Source organism: Myotis daubentonii, chromosome 17, assembly GCF_963259705.1.
Source record: "Myotis daubentonii chromosome 17, mMyoDau2.1, whole genome shotgun sequence".
Lineage (NCBI taxonomy): Eukaryota > Metazoa > Chordata > Mammalia > Chiroptera > Vespertilionidae > Myotis > Myotis daubentonii.
The window spans coordinates 7,581,414-7,603,514 of NC_081856.1; the positions used below are offsets into that span (position 1 = coordinate 7,581,414).

General features: G+C 42.9%; 1 protein-coding gene, 1 non-coding gene and 1 pseudogene across 9 annotated transcripts in view; 1 reads left to right on the forward strand and 2 right to left on the reverse strand.

Annotated features, from left to right (window-relative positions):
* The window catches only part of SPIDR (scaffold protein involved in DNA repair), a 285,105-nt gene that overhangs the window by 74,945 nt on the left and 188,059 nt on the right, over positions 1-22,101 (forward strand). For all 8 annotated transcript variants that reach the window (XR_009449640.1, XM_059672698.1, XM_059672699.1 and 5 more), the window contains 2 exons: positions 1,157-1,407; positions 16,872-16,972. Coding sequence is in view for 7 of the 8 variants with exons in the window: in XM_059672698.1 (XP_059528681.1) it covers positions 1,157-1,407; positions 16,872-16,972 (352 nt within the window). In the remaining variant the exon portion in view is untranslated. The remainder of the gene's footprint in view (positions 1-1,156; positions 1,408-16,871; positions 16,973-22,101) is intronic.
* LOC132220239 (U6 spliceosomal RNA) lies at positions 8,241-8,344 on the reverse strand. The gene has a single exon (XR_009449741.1). It is a non-coding gene; the product is annotated as a U6 spliceosomal RNA (small nuclear RNA).
* On the reverse strand, positions 19,192-20,640 carry LOC132220065 (protein phosphatase 1 regulatory subunit 14B-like; annotated as a pseudogene).

Genomic DNA, 22,101 nt, shown 5'->3' on the forward strand with positions numbered 1-22,101 from the left:
CTTTTTAGCTCTTAAAATGGATGTAACTATAAAATCCGCTAAAAGGCCAAATGTAAACCTCTTGTCTTATGTAGATTAGCAAATGGTGAAAATTCTAGTGCTACCCTCCATGCACCAATGCACATGCATACACATATACCCATACTACACTATGGAATTATACTCGCACAGAGGATCCATATAACTAAATATACAATTTACATTTAGTAAATTTAAAATGTATAGGTATTAAATTAAAAGGGGCTACTAATATACTGAAAAATTAGTGTTGAAGGATGAATGGTTGCTGACAGTAGAACAACATGGGACTGACTTGCAAAACCAAGTGATGGGAAAATAAAATTCATACCAGATTTAAGAATTTAAGTGGGCAAAGACAGAGAACATCACAGAAGAAAGTTTTGATTTCCCTCTCCAGTTAGGCTATGTGATGTGAGTTTCTATTTGTAATCCAGTTTTCAAAATATTATTTTGGTAGTTTAGAAATTTGAGTCGGGGGAAGAAGAAATATTTTAGGAAATGTTATGAAAAAGAGGCAGTGACTTAATATTCTTATATAGTTCCTGATGATATTAGCAATTTAAAACTAGTCTCTGGAAAATATTATATTGAATTTGTGCTGGAAAGTCTAGTTTTCATCTTTACCCTTGGAGACTCTTTTGGTAAATTAAGTAGTTTACACATGAAGAAGCAATTTCTGTGGTTCATAAGAAATATTGAGTATTATTTACCTCACAATAAATTTCAAAATCCAAAAAAATTGACCTGTTTTCCAATAGGTGTTAGGTTGTAGTGACTTTCATCAGCATTTAGGTTGGTGTTACTAGTTCATTTTTCAAAACTGACTATCTGGCACATTTCTGTTAGTTTACTGAAGGAAGTTTAAATATCTGTACCTAATTTGGTGGATTCTATGAGAGAATATCTTGCTTACAGTTGGTTTAATCCCATCTTGACTTTGGTTATATGGCCTGATACTTTGGATTTCATGTCAAAATAGAAGTTTAAGCTACTGTATGTACAAAGTTTAAGATACTGTACGTTTAAAGTTATTTACTAATTATAATTATAAGGGAATCGAATAATAGACATGTATAAATAAGTACTTGAATAAAGAATTCTTCAAATTTAATTGCATATTTCTTAATTTTTTCAGACAAATTCTACAGAAATTTTGGAGTATTCATCAGATAGTGAAAGCAAAGATAACTCAGAGAATGGCTTCTTCATTGAGTCCGAATCCTCTCGCAAACACCCCGTGGAGTTTGGATCAGATGGAGGAAAAGTTATGGAGAGACGGGTAACCCCAAGGGTGAAACCTACAGACAGCATTTTGTACACCCCCCAGAAACAGATGAAGTTACCTAGGACTCCTGAAAAATCAGCAAATAAGAAGCAGCTTTCAAGGTGAAATTATACCTTTTAAAATGTTTTTTAAAGCTTTTCTCTTTCTTTAAGAACCCACATATCTAAAATGGTAATTTAAAAATGCTTACCCGTTTACTTGGGAAGGAAAACTGTGAGAATAGAATTGTAATTTCTATAAGTAATTATGGAAGTCTGAAGTTCTTGAGATGATGTATGGAATTCCTCAGCCAAGTTGAGCATTCCATTTCAGTCCTAACCAGCTTAGGTGACTGCTTTCTTTAATGGAGCTTGGCTGTTTGGGCTCATCAAATTTTATTGAGCATCAGTGTTTCAGGTGATGTCTTAGACAATTAAGACAAGTAAATGCCTATTTTCAAGTAATTTATAGTCTAAAGAGGGAAATAGAAATACATATGTACTATTCCGATTACTTTAATGAGTATGGTTACGGATATTGACTAGGGAAACACTTGGAAATACAAAGACGCACGAGAGAGCAGACTCAAGGACAGGAAACGGGCTGGTGTGCATGTCAGAGGTGTACCATTGAGGGCATGTTCCAACACTGTGCAATCCATTGTCTCCTTGTGTTTTAAACTAGAACAAAACAATAAACCCCAAACCCCAATGAAAACAAGAAGGCAAGTTTGTGGAAAGCAGTGTTTCAAGGAAAAATGATTTCCAATAGGAAGAATCAGTGTAGCTATGAAGAGCACAGGTTGTGGATCTGTTTAGGATATGTCTGCATCAAGACATGGCAAGAAGGGTGATGCACACTGAGACTCCAGTAATGATTGTGGGCTAGTAGGAAAGAAGCCAGGGACTAGGGATCCAGGAGTGCCCAGAACTCAAGGAGTGGGGATAGTTTTGTGACTCCTCGGCTAGGAGGAGGGATTCAACGTAGGAAAGTGGGGAGATTACTGCTAGTGGCTTGAAAGGAATCCAGTGTCTAAAGAGATTTCAGAGAAAAGGAGAGACAGATTTAGACAGATGTTTAGGATAATTGCTCTGTCAGTGTCTAAGAAAGGAAGCAGGGGAGCAAGGCCTGGGGCGGAGAGGCCTGTCTTGAGCATAGGAGTGGAGGGAAGGGTATAAGGATATGACTGAGTCTGTTTGGATAGATGAAGTATGTTGAGTTAGTTCATGCCTGTTTACTATATACTGTATATATCATTTTACTTATTTATTTGCTTATTTGTTTGTTTATATTTAATATAAAATATGACAGAAGCCCTTATGCTCAGAGTTTGGAAGTAATAGCCTCAAAAGAGAATGGTGGTCGTTTGTAGTAGTCTCTGGAGAGAACAGGAAAAGAAGCCAATTAAAGAGATTCGAATGTCCTTGTTGAAATTAATTGTGTACAATTATAGCCAGTGATGTTCCCAATCCCATTAAGGCAGCGGTTCTCAACTTGTGGGTCACCAACCTGTGGGTCGCGACCCCTTTGGGGGTCGAACGACCCTTTCATAGGGGTTTCCTAAGACCTTCGGAAAACACATATATAATTACATGTTTTTGTGATTAATCACTATGCTTTAATTATGTTCAGTTTGTAACAATGAAAATACATCCTGCATATCAGATATTTACATTACGATTCATAACAGTTATGAACAAAATTAAAGTTATGAAGTAGCAACGAAAATAATTTTACGGTTGGGGGTCACCACAACATGAGGAACTGTATTAAAGGGTCGCGGCATTAGGAAGGTTGAGAACCACTATAATTATATATGTGTTTTCCGATGGCCTTAGGTGACCCCTGTGAAAGGGTCGTTCGACCCCCAAAGGGGTCGTGACCCACAGGTTGGCGACCCACAGGTTGAGAACCGCTGCATTAAAGCCATACTATGTGGTGAAGGTGGGCATCCCTGTCTTGTTCCTGTTCTTAGGGGAAATGGTTTTAATTTTTGCCCATTGAGTATGATGTTGGCTGTAGGTTTGTTATATATGGCCTTAATTATGTTGAGGTATGATCCCTCCATTCCCACTTTGCTGAAAGTTTTTATCAAAAAATGGTGTTGGATTTTGTCAAATGCTTTTTCTACATAAATTGATGTGATCATGTGATTTTTGTCTTGCAATCTATATCACATTTATTGATTTGCAGATATTGCACCAGTCTTGCATCCCCAGAATAAATCCCACTTGGTCATGGTGTATGATCTTTTTAATGTATTGCTGGATTCGATTTGCTAAAATTTTGTTGAGGATTTTAGCATCTATGTTTATCAAGGATATTGGCTTGTATTCTCTTTCTTTGCAGTGTCTTTATCTGGTTTTGGGATTAGGGTAATATTGGCCTCATAAAGAGCTTGGAAGTGTTCCTTTCTCTTGAATTTTTTGAATAGTTTGAGGAGGATAGGTGGTAGTTATTCTTTGAATGTTTGATAAAACTCTCCTGTGAAGCCGTCTGGATCAGGGCTTTTGTTTGCTAAAAGTTGTTGTTTTTTTTTAAATTACTGCTTCAATTTCATCAGTAGTTATCAGCCTATTCAGGTTTTCTGTTTCTTTCTGATTGAGTTTGGAAGATTGTATTTTTCTAGGAATTTGTCTGTTTCATCAAGGTTGTCCAGTTTGTTGGAGTAGAATTGTTCATAGTATCTTTTTACAATCCTTTGTATTTCTGTGGGGTCAGTTGTTAACTTCAACTCTTTCTATTCTGATTTTGTTTATTTGGGTCCTTTCTCTTTGTTTCTTGGTGAGTCTGGTTTGAGGTTCATCAATCTTGTTTATCCTTTTAAAGAACCAGCTTTTGGTTTTATTGATCTTTTGTATTTTTTTTGGTCTCTATGTCATTTATTTCCACTCTGATCTTTATTATTTTCTTCCTTCCACTTACTATATGCTTCTCTTTTTGCTCCCATTCTAATTCTTTAAGTTGTAGGGTAGATAAGTTATTACAACTTTTTCTTCTTTTTTGAAGTAGGCCTGTAGTACTATGAATTTCCCTCCCAGAATTGCTTTCACTGTGCCCCATAGATTTTGGATTGTTTTGTTTTCATTGTCATTTGTTTCCATGATGTTTTTTATTTATTCTTTGATCTCTTCGGTAACCCATTCATTGTTTAATAGCATACTATTTAGCTTCCATCTGTTTGATTGTTTTTGAATTTTTTATTGTAATTGATTTCTAACTTTATGCCATTGTGATCTGAGAAGATGCTTGATATGATTTCAATCTTCTTGAATTTGTAGACACATAGGCTGTGTCCTAACATGTGGTCTGTCTTTGAAAATATCCCATATACACTTGAGAAGAATGTATATTCCGTACCTTTGGGGTGAAATGTTCTGAAGATGTCAATTAGTTCCATCTGATCTAGTGAGTCGTTTAGGATTGCTTTTTCCTTGTTGATTTTTTTTTTTTGTCTAGAGGATTTATCCAGTGATGTCAATGGGGTATTAAAGTCCACTACTATGATTGTATTGCTGTCAATCTCTCCCTTTATATCTTCCAGAATTTTTTTTATGTATTTGTATGATCCTATATTGGGTGAATATATGTTTAGAGGAGTTATATCCTCTTGTATCGATTCCTTTAGTATTATGAAGTGGCCTTCCTTATCTCTTGTTATGGTATTCATTTTGAGGTCTGTTTTTTCAGATATAAGTATTGCTACCCCAACTCTTTTTCCCTCTCCATTTGCTTGAACAAATTCTTTCCATCCCTTCACTTTCAGTCTGTGTGAGTCCTTTGTTCTGAAATGGGTCTCCTGTAGGCAGCATATATATGGGTCATGTTTTCTTATCCATTCAGCTATCCTATATCTTTTGATTGGAGCATTTAAACCATTTACGTTTAAGGTTATTATTGATGGGTACTTGTTTGTTGCCATTTTTATTCTTTATGCCTGTGTTTCTCCCTCTCTTTCTATTCCTTCTTTTTACAAAAGTCACTTTAGGATTTCTTGCATTGCTGGTTTGGTGGTGATAAACTCCTTTAGTCTTTTTTTTTTTTTTTATCTTTGAAGCTCCTGATTTCACCTTCAATTTTGAATGATAGCCTTGCTGGATAGAATAGTCTTGGATTCAGTCCCTTTCTTTTCATTACTTTGTGTATGTCATGCCACTCTCTTCTGGCTGAATGTGTTTCTGTTGAGAAATCAGTTGATAGTCTAATGCAGCGGTTCTCAACCTGTGGGTCATGACCCCTTTGGGGGTCGAATGACCCTTTCACAGGGGTCGCCTAAATACATTCTGCATATCAGATATTTACATTATGATTCACAACAGTAGCAAAATTACAGTTATGAAGTAGCAACAAAAATAATTTTATGGTTGGGTGTTCACATGAGGAACTGTATTAAAGGGTCGCTGCATTAGGAAGGTTGAGAAACACTGGTCTAATGGGAGATCCCTTGTAGGTAACTTTCTGTCTTTCTCTTGTAGCCTTTAAGATTCTTTGTCTTTAACGTTTGCTATTTTAAGTATGATGTGTCTTGGTGTGAGTCTTTTTGGGTTCATCTTGTTTGGGATTCTCTGTGCTTCCTGGACTTGTGTGACTTTTTTCTTCCCCAAGTCAGGGAAGTTTTCTGTCATTTTTTGAAACAGGTTTTCTATTCGTTGCTCATCTTCTTCTCCTTCTGGCACCCCTATTATGCAGATGTTGTTTCGTTTCATGTTGTCCCAAAGCTCCCTTATACTCTCCTGCTTTTTAATTCTTTTCCCCAATTGCTGCTCTGATTGGGTGTTGTTTTTTTTACCCTGTCTTCTAACTCGCTGAACTGTTAAAACCCTCCAGGCTGTTCTTTATTACAGCTATGCCATTCTTCATTTCCTCTTGATTCTTATCTATGTTGGTGTATTTCTCATACAGCTGCTTATAATTCTCATTGAGTTGCTTGTAATTCTCAGCCAGATGTTTGAGCATTACTTTAAATTCTTTATCTGATAAATTACTTGCCTCCATTTCATTTAGTTCCTTGTCTTTCCTTTGGGAATTGTTTCTTTGTCTCCCCATTTTCACTGTTCCTTTGTATTTGTTTCTATGTCTTAGATCAAACTACTATGCCACCCAGATTTTGGGGGTAGTCCTATGTAGTAGGTGTTTTGTGGGACCCAGTGGTGTAGTCTCTCAGATCTCCTTAGCTGGGTGTTCTAGGAAAGCCTCCTACTTGAGTTATTTTGGTTCTCCTGATATATTTGGGTCTTGAATGTTATTGTCCTTTCATGAATGGAGTCTCCTCACAGATTGTCTATGTGGCTCACCCCTGACTCGTTGTGCAAGCTGTTGTGGATGTGCTTGGGTTCCAGGCTCTTGTGGTGGGGATCATCTGTGAGGTCTCACTTGTGTGCAACTCACCTCGTGGTCCCACAGACCACAGCAGGTGTGGTGTGCGACTCTGCAACTCACCGCAGGGTTCTGAAGACCGTGGTGGGTGTGGCATGCAAGTATGCCACTCACTGTGTGGGGTCCACAAAGCCTTCAGTGGGGGTCCCTTGTGAGGTTCTACTGGTTTGTGGCTCACTGCGGGGGTCTGTGGTGGTGTCCAAGGCCAGTCTGGATGGTGGTGAGGCTTTGCCCCTAGCCGCTGCTGTTCTCCCCCTTTAAGATGGCATGGTTTCTGTGTCTTGTTGAGTCTTTTTAAAGCTTTTTCAACTTTGTTTATCTTTTCAACCAGCTGTTGGTTTCATTGATCTTCTCTGTTATTTTTTTAGATTCTTTGGGCTTTCTTTGTTGTTCTTTTCCTAGTTCCTTTAAGTGTAAAGTTAGATTGTTGGAGATTTTTCTTGTTTCTAGAAATAGCCCTGTAATTCTATGACTTTCATTCTTAGAACTACTTTCGTTATATCATATAGAATTTGGGTTGTTGTGTTCTCATTTTCATTTGTTTCAAGATATCTTTTGGCTTCTTCCTTGATCTCATTGTGAACCCATTCATTGTTTAATAGCATTTTATTTAATTTCCATATCTTGAGTTTTTTGTGATTTTTTTTTTAGTTTTTTTCTTTTGATTAATTCTAGTTTCATAGTAGTATGGTCAGACAAGATATTTGATATGTTTTCACTCTTCTTAAGTTTATTGAGACTTGTTTTGTGTCCTAATATGTGGTCTATCCTAGAAAATGTTCCCTGTACACTCAAAAATAATGTATATTCTGCTAATCTTTGGAGTGAGATGCTCTGAAGATATCAATTAAATCCATTTATCTAGTGTGTCATTTAAGACATTATTTCTTGTTGATTATCGGCCTGGAACATCTAGTCATTGAGGTGCTAAAATGTTCTACTATGCCTGTTTTACTGATGTTCTCTTATTAAATGCGCATCAACATATGCTTTATATATTTAGGTGCTCCTCTTTTGGGTACAAAAATGTTTTCAAAGGTTATATCCACTTGTTGGATTGTTTCCTTTATCCTTATGTACTGTCCTTCTTTGTCTCTTAGTATAGGCTTAGTTTAGAAGTCTACTTTGTCAAATGTAAGTGTTGCTCCACAGCTTTTTTTTCTTTCTTCATTTTTATTGGCATGAGATATCTCTTTTCCATCTCTTTATTTTTAGTCTGTGTGTATCTTTCCTTCCGAGGTTTGTCTCTTTTATCCATTCAGCTACCATATGACTTTTGATTACAGCATTTAAGCCGTTTACAATTAAAGTGATAATTGATAGGTATATATTTATTACCATTTTAGTCTTTTAATTATGTTCATCATCATTCTTCTCCTTTTCCTCCTCCTCTTCCGCCTCCTCCTCCTTCTCCTCTTTCTCCTCCTTTCCTCCTTCTTCACCTTCTCTTTCTCCTTCTTCATCTTTGTCTTGTCTTTTTAATTTTTTCTTCTTTCTTCAACCTTATATCTTTAATAGTGGTTTGGTGGTAAAGAACTTCTTTAACTTCCTTTTTCTGGGACGGTGTTATTTTTATTTTTTAAGTGTGGAACACTTCATGAATCTACATGTCATCCTTGCTCAGGGGGCATGCTAATCTTTGTGTCTTTCCAACTTCAGTACACGTGCCCTCGAAGTGAGCACTCTCCTTCAGTTTTAAATTATAGCCTTGCTGGGTATATAGTCCTGGTTGTAGGTTCTTGCTTTTCATCACTTTCAATATTTCAAGCCAATAACTTCTGGCCTGAAATGTTTTTGTTGACTATATATATATATATATATATATATATATATATATATATATATATATATATAATGTCTTGCTCTCTTTTCCTTCAACCTTCCTCTCTTTGAAATCAATAAAAACATATTTTTAAATAAATAAACCAGTCAGAAATGAAGAATACAGTATCTGAGGAAGCAAGATAATCTTAAAAGAAGCAAGAGGATGAAACACCAATCAGAAAGAATATATGCACCCCTATGTTCATAGCAGCACAATTTACAATAGCAAGGATCTGGGAACAACCCAAGTGCCCACTAGTAGACGAGTGGATAAAAAAGCTGTGGTACTTTATACCATGGAATATTATGCAGCAGTAAAAAAGAATCTCTTACCTTTTGAGACAGCATGGAGGGACCTGGAAAGTATCGTATCATGCTAAGTGAAATAAGTCATTCAGGGAAAAACAAGTATTACATGATCACACTCATATGTGGGATCTAAGTAATAAAATAAACTGATGAATGGAGTGGAAACATGGAACAGAGTGCAGAATTTTGGAGGGAAGGAGAGACAAGGTGCGTGGGAGGTAATCAACCAAAAACCTTGTATGCATATATGCATAACCCATGGACATAATCAATAGGATGCTGAAGGCCTGGGGTGGGGGGCTGGAGTGGGCAGGAAGCGGCCAATGGGGGGAAAAGTGGGACATATGTAATACTTTCAACAATAAAGGATTATTTTTTTAAAAAAGCAGGAGGAAAGCAAATAGTTACCTAGAATAAAGCTTCCCCAATCTTATGGGAAGTTGGTTTTTTTTTTGGAGGTAGCTAATTGCTTTCTTCTTGCCTCTTTTAAGATTCTCTCTTTGTCTTTAACTTTTGGCATTGTAATTGTGATGTGTGTTGGTGTTGGCCTCTTTCACTTCATCTTTATTGGGACTCTGCATTTCCTGGATTTGTGTATCTTTTTCTTTCATCAGGTTAGGGAAGTTTTCTGTCATTACTTCTTCAAAAAGATTCTTGATCCCTTGCTCTTTCTTACCCACTTCTGGTACCCCTATGATGTGGATGTGGTCATGTTTCATGGTTTTTCCAAAAATACCTTAATCTATCTATCTATCTATCTATATTTATTTATTTATATTTTTAACTTATTTATTTAAAAAATATGTTTATTGATTACAGAGAGGAAGGGAGAGAGATAGAGAGAGTGAAACATCAATGATGAGAGAGAATGATTGATTGGCTGCCTCCTGCAAGCCCCCTACAGAGAATCGAGCCTGCAACCCTAGCACATGCCCTAACTGGGAATCAAACATGACCTCCTGGTTCATAAGTCAACCCTCTACCACTGAGCACACTGGCCAGGCTATCCTCATTTTTTAAAATTCATTTTTTATTTTCCTGCTTTGATTGTATGTTTTCTGCTACCTTGTCTTCCAAATCACTGATTCGAGCTTCTGCTTCATCCAACCTGCTGTTTATGTTTTCTAGCATATTCTTCACCTCAGATATTGTATTCTTCATTTCTGATTGCTTCATTTTTGTGGTTTCCATGTCCTTTTCTATGCTTGCTATCTCTATGTTGAACTTTAATCTCCTTGTATATCATTATAACTATTTTTTAAAACTCTATATCTGATAAATTCCTTGCTTCCATTTCATTTAGCTCTTTTTCTTGAGAATTCCCCTGTTCTTTTACTTGGGGCATGTTTCTTTGTCTCCCTATTTTGGTTGCCTGTGTATGTTTGTTTCTATGCATTATGTAGATCTGCTATGCTCTCACTCTTCATAGGGTAGCCTTATATAGTAGATTTATTCTGGGACCCACTGGCACAGTTTTCTTGATCCTTTGAAATGAGTGCTCAAGGAATGTCTCTTGTGTGTGTTACGTGGATCCTTCTGTTGTAATTGAGTCTTCATTGCTATTGGCCAGTTCTGTGAGGTCAACCCTCAGGTTGCTGACTGTGAGGATTGACCCCAACTACAGTGTATGAGCTGTTTTGTAGATGCTGACCACATGAAGCAGAATTCACCTCCGCAGGGTCCTGCCAAGATCTTTCTTTGGTTATGCTGCTTGTGAAGTTAGTTGGATCCTGCTCTGATGTTGTTTGAAGCTGGCTACTGGGTTTGTTGATTCTTGGACCTCTTGGTAGGTACTCTGATGCAGGTCAGTTTCAGACTCTGACTGTGACTGGCCCTGGGAACCTGTTTGGAGCTACAGAGTAATCCACACTTTGTGCATTACTGTCTCTGCTGTGTCTGGGTGTGCAAACTGCTTTTACCAGCACTTGGCATAGGCACAGGTCAGCAAAAGTCATAAGGCACCCTGACATCTGCCTCCACTTGACAGCTGGGTCAGTTACTGAAAGACCCTCTGGTGTTGCTGGAGTTGAATGAGGTAGTTTCTCAGTGAGTCACCAGGATGATACAGCTTCAAACTCACTGTCCATGCTAGGTCTGAGGCCATTCAGCAAATGTCCCAGGATATATCAAGTCTGGCTTCTACCTGCAGGGTGTCTGCTGACCTTTGTGGTGGGGCGGGGGTCTCAGGGTGTTGTCAGAGTGAGGCTAGCAGAGTTTATCAGTCCAAAACAGACCAAGATTTGGCTGCATGAATGGAGGGCTCTGCACTGGTTGGGCATGTGTAGGAAACATGGCCCCCAACATAGAGCAACACAACTTAATCTGTGCAAGATTCTTCCAGGAGCTTGAGCTCAACAGGGTAACGCTGCCCAGAGTCAGAAGGGTGAGGCCAGTGGATCTCCCATGAGGGGGAAGTGCTGATCAGGCTTGAGGGAAGGTAGGAGGACTGGCCCCTGCCCCAGAGCCACACAGCTCAGTCTGTCTGAGCTTCTGCCCAGACCTAGTCAGTGAGAGAGTGGGGCCACCTGGAGCCCAGAACACGGGGCTGTAGGATCTCCCATGAGAGGTAGTCACCAGTCAGATCCAGGGTTAAGTGGAGTGAATGACCTCTGTCCCAAAGCCACACCACTCAGTTACTGACACCCACTGAGTCTGCCCAGATCTCTATACCCCAGCCCTGGCAGCTGACTCCTCAGCAGGGCATGAGCTTTGCAGCTTGGGGTGATATGGAGTTTAGAGGGTTGGGTTATTATTTTCCCCCAGGATGATGCCACACAGAAGGGAGGGCTTCATCCAAGATAAATGGGGTCTGTGGTATGAGAGAATAACTCAGCACAGAGGTCTTGGCTGCTGTCCTCACTTCTCTCCCCAGAGCCACCAACCCCAGTCCGTGCTCACACAACTCCAGTCCGTCCCACCCTGCCTCCTCCAGAGCCCAGGGTGAGTGCAAATGAGATTTTGTGCGTTGGCCCTTCAGGAGGGTGCCCATGTCTTTTGCAGGCTCCCGTCTCTCTCTGGCAGACAGGATCACTGACTTTCACAGCCAGGTGTCTGGTGCAATAGGCTGTGGAGCTTGGCCTGAGGTTGAGATCCCATGCTCCTCAGGGAGAACCTTTGCAATTGTCATATCTCTCCAGAATCTCAGCCACCGCATGTGGGAGCGGGGCCAGCCCTTTTCATGTATTGCCCTTTCTACCAGCCTTGGTTATAAGACTTATGGTCAGCTAATCTTCAGTGGTTATTCAGGTGGACTGTTCTATATTTTATTTGTAATTCCATGTTGGTTTGGGAGGAGGTGAGTGTAACATCCACTTGGTCGGCCGTCATCTTGGATCTCCTGACATTTTTTTTTTTAATGCTAAGAGATTTTTATTAGAATGATGATTGTTGATTAGAAATCATGGTGCTTACATGCTTAAGTTCTGGTGCATCTGATCGGAACTTTCTAAAGGAATTCTCTGGGCAGATTGGAGCAGAGGTATTTTGTGAGGCACCAGTGTAGCCCCTAATGACTAACACCAAGTGTAAAATGCTGATTCTATCTTAGCGCTCCAGATAATTCCACATGTAGAGAACTGTTCTTCATTTTTTTACCTTTTTTAAAAAATATATATATATTTTATTGATTTTTCACAGAGAGAAAGGAAGAGGGATAGAGAGTTAGAAACATGGATGAGAGAGAAACATCCATCAGCTGCCTCCTGCACTACCCCTCCTGGGGATGTGCCCACAACCCAGGTACATGCCCTTGATCGGAATCGAACCTGGGACCCTTCAGTCCGCAGGCTGGTGCCCTATCCACTGAGCCAAACCGGTCAGAGCCATTTTTTTACCTTTTGCCCTATAGCTCCTACAGTTTATTCATGGGATAGAGGACTTGACTTTAACCACATCCTTTCAGATTATATTTTGTCTTCTTATCTCTTAAGTCGTTGGTTTGAAAAAAACATTTGAAAAATAATTATCTAGATCATTGTGCAAAGAATACAATGTTTTGTTTATTATATTAAGAACATCTTTTTAAGTAGTTCTTTTTGAGACAGTAGGTATATCATTGAGGCTAAGTTTGTGAACTCCAGAGTCAGCTGCCTGTTTGTGCCTATAGCTCTGCTGGACATCAGATGCCTCATCTTGTGCTGGGAACATCTGTAGAATGAGGATGACAGTAGTACCTACTTTCATAGTATTGTTTAGAGCAGGAGTATACATGAGTCACATAAACAGAATTATATGTAGAAGAGTTTACATATATTAGGTAGAGGTAGACATATGTAAAGTAGAGGTTCTTTGGCATGTTTTTATGAGAATTTTTAAAAAATTTAACACACACATATTCAGAAATAATTGGTGCTTATAGGAAAACTAGAAGCCCGGTGCACAAAAATTTGTGCACTGGCAGGAGGGGCCCTCAGCCCAACCTGTGCCCTCTCACAGTCTGGGACACCTCGGGAGCTAACCACCTGCTGGCTTAGGGTCGCTCCCCTGGTGGCAGATGGCACGCCAAATCCCACGGTGCCTGTCCCATCTCCCCCAGTTGCAGATGGCAGGCCTGGATCCTGCTCTGGGTCGGGTGGCGGCTTGGGATCGTGCAGCCGCCCACCCCCCACCCCGGGCCGCACACAGCCGGCCCGGATCCATGCTGCGGCGGGAGGTGGCTGGGGATCTCGATGCTGCCCACTCCGCCTGCCCTGCCCCGCACATGGCAGGCCCGGATCCCGTGCTGGGGCGGGTGGCGGCTCGGGATCGCGCTGCCCCCTGCCCTGCCCACCCGGCCCACACACAGCAGGCCCAGATCCTGCACTGGGGCGGGCGGTGGCTGGGGATCTCACTGCCTCCCGCCCCGCACATGGCAGGCCTGGATCCCACGCTGGGGTGGGCCTGCCGCCAGCCCCAGGTGGGGTGGCGCAGCGGGATCTGCCTGCAGTATGCAAATTTAACGGCCATCTTTGTTGGGTTAATTTGCATACTCTTCTGATTGGCTGATGAATGTAGCGAAGGTATGGTCAATTAGCATCTTTGTCTTTTATTAGTGTAGGTAAGTGCCTATGGGAAAACAAAGTAAGTAGTAATGATAATATATATAATATATAATGTATTAAAATGATATTTAAATCATTGTAGAACGAGTATAGGGTGGAAGTAGAAATCATTTTTAAAAATTAATAACACTAATGAATAACATATTTTGAATGCCAGGCAATGTGGTAAGTCCTTTCTGGTTTCAACAACTATTTCCTTATCTGGCTAGTTCTGTAATATTGGTGAATTTCATTATCCTCTCTTTCAACTCTGATATATCATGTATGAGGTAGATGTTGATATCTGTTCTTTTTACATTGAAGGGATATTATTAAAATAAAATGAGATAATTTAGTGAGATGATCACCAAACTGGTGAACTGGTTTATAATCATATAAGACAAAACATTGATAAATTATGTTGCATGAAGTCATAATAGTAATCTTGATTTGTCTTGAGATCATAGCTGTGTTAAGAACTGCTGACTTCTTTGAATCAAAAAAATATATGCTTATATGTATTTGAAAATATATTAATGTATATGTAGTCTTAATTGATAGGTAAGGGCTTTTGTGAAGTGCCTGTATGTTAATTGTTACCAGTCATCAGCCTGCAATACATGAAAATTTTCCTGTTTTTGAAATGTTGGTATTCTTGCTATGTGTTTGTGATTAATATTCAATTATCTCTTTTGTCCAAATAATGAGCCCATACCTAAATTCTCTTATAGAAAGTACTAGAGGCCCGGTGCACAAAAATTTGTGCACTTGGGGGGGGGTGAGGGGGGGGTCCCTCAGTCCGGCCTGTGCCCTCTCGCAGTCTGGGACCCCTCAGGAGATAACGACCTGCTGGGTTAGGCCTGCTCCCGGGTGGCAGAGGGCAGGCCCAATCCCTAGGTGCAGCCCCTGGTCGGGCTCAGAGCAGGGCCGATTGGGGAGTTGGGGCGCCGCCTCCTGTCATGCACAGAGCAGGGCGGATCGGGAGGTTGCGATGCCACCCTCAGTCACGCTCAGGGTAGAGCCGATTGGGGGATTGGGGCACCGCCCCCTGTCACACTCAAGGCAGGGTCAATGGGGAGGTTGCAGCTCCACCCCCTGTCACGCACAGAGCAGGGCCCATCAGGGGGGTTGGGGCTCTGTACCCTGTCACGTACAGATCAGGGCCAATCAGGGGGTTGGGGCGCTGCCCCCTGTTACACACAGAGCAGGGCCCATCAGGGGGGTTGGGGCTCTGTACCCTGTCACGCACAGAGCAGGGCCCATCAGGGGGTTGGGGAGCGCCCCCCTGTCACGACAGAGCAGGGCGGATCCGGAGGTTGTGATGCCGCCCTCAGTCATGCTCAGGGTAGGGCCAGTTGGGGGATTGGGGCACCGCCCCCTGTCACACTCAAGGCAGGGTCGATGGGGAGGTTGCGGCGCCACCCTCTGTCACGCATAGAGCAGGGCCAATGGGGAGGTTATGGCTCTACCCCGTCACACACAGAGCAGGGCCGGTGGGGGGCGGTTGGGGCGTCGCCCTCCATCACCCACAGAGCAGGGCCGATCAGGGGGTTGGGGCGCCGCCACTGTCACACTCAGGGCACGGCCGATGGGAAGGTTATGGCTCTATCCCGTCACACACAGAGCAGGGCCCGTGGGGAGGGTGGGGGCTTGGGGCGCCACACCCTGTCACACACAGAGCAGGGCCGATCAGGGGGTTGGGGCACTGCAGCCTGTCACACACAGAGCCGCGGGGCAATTAAGGGGTTGGGGAGCTCCCCCCTATCAGGCACAGAGCAGGGCCCATCAGGGGGTTGGGGTGCCTTCCCCTGTCAGGAATAGAGCAGGGCCGATAGGGAGGTTGTGGCCCCGCCCCCTGTCACACACAGAGCCGCAGGGCGATCACGGGGTTTGGGCGCTGCCCCCAGTCACGCTGATCCCGGTGCCGGGAGGCCTCGCGGCTCCGTTGATCCCGGTGCTGGGAGGCATATTACCCTTTTACTATATAGGATAGAGGCCTGGTGCACCGGTGGGTGCTGGCTGGTTTGCCCTGAAGGGTGTCCTGAATCAGGGTGGGGGTCCCCACTGGCGTGCCTGGCCAGCCTGGGTGAGGGGATGATGGCTGTTTGCAGCTGGTCACACACCCTTCAGGGTGGGGGTCCCCACTGGGGTGCCTGGCCAGTCTGGGTGAGGGGCTGAGGGCTGTTTTCAGGCTGGCGGGTGACTGAAGCTCCCAACTGCTCCTTTTTTTCTTTTTTTTTATTCTGGGCCAGCTTTAGCTCTGGCTCCAGCTCTGAGGCCTCTGCTGCTGAAAGCAGGTTTCTGGCCTTTGTTTACCTTCTGTATTTGAAACAATGTTGCGATCCTGCTGGCTGAAGCCCAGCGACTAAAGCAGGTTTTTGGGGTTTTGTTTAGCTTCTATATTTGTTACATAGTTGCTTAGAGTTGCAGCTCAGAGGCCGGCAGCGGCAGGCGGGGAACGTTGGAGTCCTCCGTCACTGAAGCAAGCAAGCCTCATGTTCGCTTCCAGCTGCCTGGCTGTCGGCCGCCATCTTGCCTGGCAGTTAATTTGCATATCACCCTGATTAGCCAATGGGAAGGGTAGTGGTTGTACGCTAATTACCATGTTTCTCTTTTATTAGATAGGATTACACCTATCAGGTTTTATTAATGATTACAATTCTGAACCAACTTTACATTTGTTTCCCACTGTCTGCTGAACAGATTATAAGTCCCTCTCTACCCCAATGGCATAGCTCATTGCCTTTTTTGTATCCCTTGCACCTAGCACTTTGCTATGTAGAACAAGAGTAATTGGTACATATTTACGGAATAAGTAAACTAAGAAAGAAGTCAAACTGATCTTAGGGTAGCCCATATTTCTATGAATCAGAAAACTGAGCTTCTAAGATATCTTTAAGAAGTGGGTTACTGACCTAGGAGGAAAAGAATGTAATGTCAAATAAGTTAAAACTTGAATGTTTTATGTATTTGTCTCTGGTTGGAGAGTAAAAAATGTAGATGTTGCAACAATTCTGAAGCTTTTCTTTCAGCTTAATATATTGTAATTCATTAAACAGGGGCGGGCTAGCAGAAAGACTAAATGGACTGCAGAATCGAGAGAGATCTGCCATTTCCTTGTGGAGACATCAGTGTGTTTCTTACCAAAAGACACTTTCAGGTAAGGATTGCACTGGCATCTGAGATCATGGGTAAAAAATATGGCATAAAAAAATGTGAAATAAATTTTCTTGGAATATATGTTCTTTAAGACTGCTGTTTCCTTGTTGAGTTTCTGTCTGGATCTCTCCATTGATGTCTATGGAGTGTTAAAGTCACCTACTATGACTGTATACTGTGACCCTCTCCCTTTATGTGCATCAATATTTGCTTTATATATTTAGGTGCTCCTATGTTGGGTACATAAGTGTTTATAAGGGTTATATCCTTTTTTTGCATTTATACCTTTATTATTATGTAATTTTTTTATCTCTATTTATAGCCTTTCTTTTAAAGTCTGTTTTTTTTATAATTGTTGCTACCCCAGATGTTTTTTCTTTGCATTAGTATCTTTTTCCTTTTCTTTACTTTGAGTCAGTGTGTGTCTTTTGATCTGATGTAGGTCTCTGTAGACAGTATATGTATGGGTTTTGTTTTCTTACTCATTCAACTACCTTTTATCTTTTGATTAGAGCATTTAATTAATTTACATTTGAAGTGATTATTCATAGGTATATAGTTATTGCCATTTTGTTACTTATATTTATGATACCCCCGTTATTTCTTAAAATATTTTTTATTGATTTCTTAGAAAGAGAGGAAGGGAGAGGGAGAGAGAGAGAAACATTGATGTGAGAGTGAAACATCAATTGATTGCTTCCTCTGTGCCCCCTAACAGGGATTGAGCCCACATCTGGGCATGAGCTCTGATTGGGAATCAAACCATCCACCTTTTGGTGCACAGGACGACACCCTACCAACTGAGCCACACCACTGGGGCTCCCCCTTATTCTTGAAGAAGCCTCTTTAACTATTCTTATAATACTGATTTGGTGGTGATGAACTCCTTTAGCTTTTTCTTGCTTGGGAACATCTTTATTTCTTCTTCAATTATAAATGACTAGAGGCCCGTTGCACGAAGAGATTCATGCAATAGGCCTTCCCTTCCCAGCTGCCGGCACTGGTTTTCCTCCAGCACCCGGGACCCAGGCCTTCACTCCAGCTGGAGCCTTCAGTCTTTGTGGCTCCGGACGTAGCCTTCAGTTTTCACGGCTCCAGATGGAGCCTTCAGTCTTTGCTCAGCCGCTTCGCCCCTATGTATGCAAATTAACCACCATCTTTGTTGGGTTAATTTGCATACTCTCCTGATTGGCTGGTGAGCATAGAGGAGGGATGGTTAATTTGCATGTGTGTCTGTTATTAGATAAGATTACCTTGCTGGGTAGAATAATCTCAGTTGTAGGTTCTTTTCATCACTTTGAATATTATGTGCCAGTTTCTTCTGATCTAAAAAATTTGTGTTGAGAAATCAGCTGACAATACTATGGGAGCTCCCTTCTAGGTCTTTCTGTTGCTGCATTTATGATATGTCTTGTTTGGCCCTCTTTGGGTTCATCTTGTTTGGGACTCTGAACTTACTGGATAGTGAACTGACTGAAAACCCTTTTTCTTCACCAGGTTAAGGAGGTTTTCAGTCATTATTTTTTCAATTAGGTTCTCAATCCCTTGTTTTTTCCTCTGTGATACAGTTGTTGTTACTCTCGGTGTTCCAGATTTCCCTTAAACTGTCCTCATTTTTTTTCTTTCTTTATTTTTAATGCTCACCCAAGGATGTATTTTTATTGACTTTCATAGAGGGGGGTGAGAGAAAGAGAGAGATAGAGGTAGGTAGAGAAACATCGATGTGAGAGGGAAACATCAGTTGGTTGCCTTCGTTATGCAGTGATGTATCCCAACCAGGAATGGAACCCACAACACAGGTATATTCTCTGACCAGGAATCTAACCTGCAACTTTTTGGTGTACAGGGCAACACTCCAACCAGCTGACCCACCTGGCCAGGATGGTCCTCATTTTCTTTTTTTCTTCTGTTTTCTGCTTTGATTGCTTATCTTCCCAATTGCTAATTTGATCCTCTGCTTCATCGAATCTGTTGTTGATTCCTTTTAGTGTACTCTTCATTTTAGTTACTGGTTCTTCTTATGGTTTCTGCGTCCTCTTTTATACTGTTGACTTTCTCACTAATTTTTTGAGCACCTTAAAAACCATTGTTTTGAACTCTGTATCTGGTAGTTTGCCCACTTCCATTTCATTTAGGTTTTTTTTTTTCCTGGAGATTTTTATTGTTATTTAATTTGTGACATTTTAAGTCCCATACTTTAATAATAATAATTTTAAAAACCCAAAATGGAAAACAGGGGGGCAGGGAAGAGGCCCCTAAGCGAAGGGCACAGGTAGCCCTGCTCATGCCACCAAGCCTGGCCGCAGGGCCCCTTGGTATTGCTGTTGCTATGAGGTCGGGGCAGCGATTGTCCTGTGAGAGCCACCTTTCACCTGGGTTGAGGACCCTTAATTCTTCTGGGGTGTGCTCAGCTTCTGCATGCCCCAGATCTTGTCCAGCAAGCCAGAGATGAAGGCCTCAGTGGGTTTGGTAACAGTCAACCAGCAGCTCCTTGACCCCGGCAGCCCGGGTATCGTCACTCTCCATGTCCAGGAGTTTGTCCACATCAATCTCCAGCTCCGGGATCTCCTCTTCTTGGCAGTCATAGAGGCGAGTGAGCTGTTTCAGGATCCATTCCTCCAGGTTGAGGCGCTTCTGTAACTCCTTGCGGTCATACTTGACCGTGACCTTCTCTTGGCACCTCACTGGGCCATCGTTGTCCACACTCCCCGGGCCCTCGCCTGCCGCATCAGTGGGGGCTCTGAAAGTAGACGCGGGGCCCTGGGCCACCACCTCCCAGCCCAGGAGCGGGGCAGCCAACACCGTGCCCCCCGCGGTGCCACTTGTCTGCGTCCAGCCCCTCCCTGCACCACTGCCTCCTGGACACCCACCTGATGGCTGCGGACGATTGGCTCGAGTTAGCTGGTGGGCTCAACTCCGCAAGACTGAGGTGAGGGCAGCTGCTGCATGCGGAGCCCCGCCGGTCCCCACTCCCTCCCCGCCAATCGGTCCGCCTTTTGTCCCAAGCAGCCACCGCCTGGGGACTTTGTTTTAATCGTTGTCTCTCATTTTGGTTGCGTCTCTGTGGGTGTTCATATGTATTAGGTAGATCTGCTGTGTCTCTAGTTTGGATATGGTGGCCATATGCACTTTCTGTCCTGTGTGGCCCAGGTGCACTGTCTCCCTTATGCCCTGATCTGGGTGCTCCAGGAATGTTCCTTGTGTGCATTGTGTGTGCCCTCCTGTTGTAGTTGAACCTTTATTGCTGTTTGCATATTTGTGGGTCTAGTTTACCCTCATGCTGGCTGGTATGAGGACTGGCCACAACCATTATTTATGAGCGCTGTGTGGGAGCTGACCCCACGAAGCAGAATTTGCCCCAGCAGAATCGGGTTCCTGCTGAGTCCTTCCTTTGGGTGTGCTGCCTGTAGAGGTAATCAGGTCCTGCTTTCTTGTGCTCTGAAGTCAGCCGCCTGGTTTGTTGGTTGTGCTGCCTCTTTGAAGGGAGTTTAGTGCAGGTCAGTGTCACATGTTTCCTGTGACCATCCCTGGGCAACCTGTTAGGAGCTACAAAGTGATCCACTGGTTGCGGGTGGGAGGGGCTATGATGCATTCTGAGGCCAGCTGCCACCATTACCTGGCTTGGGGCCCAAGGAACTCTGAGCTTTCTGCCAACTGCTGGCTGTCCATTCGGTTCAGCCACTGAAATAGACTTTGGGCATTACGTGGATTGCATGAGGCAAGAACCCAAGGAGTCACCAGGAAAGGGTGAATGTAGTTGCCACCAAGGCTGGGTCTGAGGCCACTCAACAGAAGTGTCAGAGTACTTTGAGACCAGCTGTCACCTGCCAGGGCCTGGGGACCTTTGCATTGTGGTGGGGACTCAAGGCATTGTCAGGGGGGAGCCAGTAGAGTTCATCTGGCTAAAACAGATCATGATTTTGCCATGTCGAGGGAGGGCTCTGCGCAGGAGCAGTTATACCTGTTGTGTGCTGGAAAGCAGCCCTTGCCCTAAAGCTACTCAACTCTGTTTCTTTCTGTGTGTGTCTCTGGCACCCCTTCCCCCATTCCCACCCCACCCCCCTCCCGCCACCCCCCAAGCTTGCTTGAATTCTTGGAGAGATTTTTAAGAAACACTGAAATATGGCCCCTAGGCTAGTTGCTACTGGCAGAACTTATACTTGAGTGAGTAGGGTTGGGGGGCCCTCGGAGCCGGGGGGGGGGGGGGTGAGGAGGTGCTAATGTAGCTCACTAGACTAATGCTCTGAGGGGATAGTGCTTGGCCCAGGAAAGAAGGCATCCTTGACTGGTACAGGAGAGGGATTCCTCTAGCCCTTTCCCTGAGCCACACGGCTGACTCTCTTCCTGTATAACTGGCACCCTCCAAGCCACTGCCTTTTTCCAGAGTCCAAATATGAGTGTCTGTGAGCCAGTTTGCATGCACATTCTTTAACAGGACGCCTGGGTTTCCAGTAGCCTTCCTTCTCAACAGGGCAGAATCCCTGCTGGTTTTCACAGCCAGGTGTTGTGTGGGCTCTTCTTCCCAGCATGAGGTTGAGACCTGTCACTTCTCTGGGGGCCCTTTGCCACTGAGAAATTCCTCTATTCTCAGCTGCCCACATGTGGATGCGGGGTCAGCTTGTTTCTTGTTTTGCTCCTCTTACCAGTCTCAACATGGGTTTTTCTCTATATCCTTAGCTATAAACTTTCTGTTCAGCTAGTTTTCAGGTGGTTCTCCAGGCTGATTGTGCTGTAATGTAGTTGCAGTTTTGATGCAGTAATAGGAGGAGGTGAATGCAACCTCCACCTACTCTGCCATCTTGGACTGAATCCTGCTTTCCTTAAATTACTGTTTTGTTTTAAAATATGATACAAAAGAGAGAGTACAGAAAGCATAGATATGCAGCTTAACAAGTACTTATAAAGCAATTGCCCCTGTAACACCAGGTTCAAATAATAGAAATACATTTTCTTTTTTTTTTTAAAAATATATTTCATTGATTTTTTACAGAGAGGAAGGGAGAGAGATAGAGAGTTAGAAACATCGATGGGAGAGAAACATCGATCAGCCGCCTCCTGCACATCTCCCACTGGGGATGTGCCCGCAGCCCAGGTACATGCCCTTGACCGGAATCGAACCTGGGACCCCTC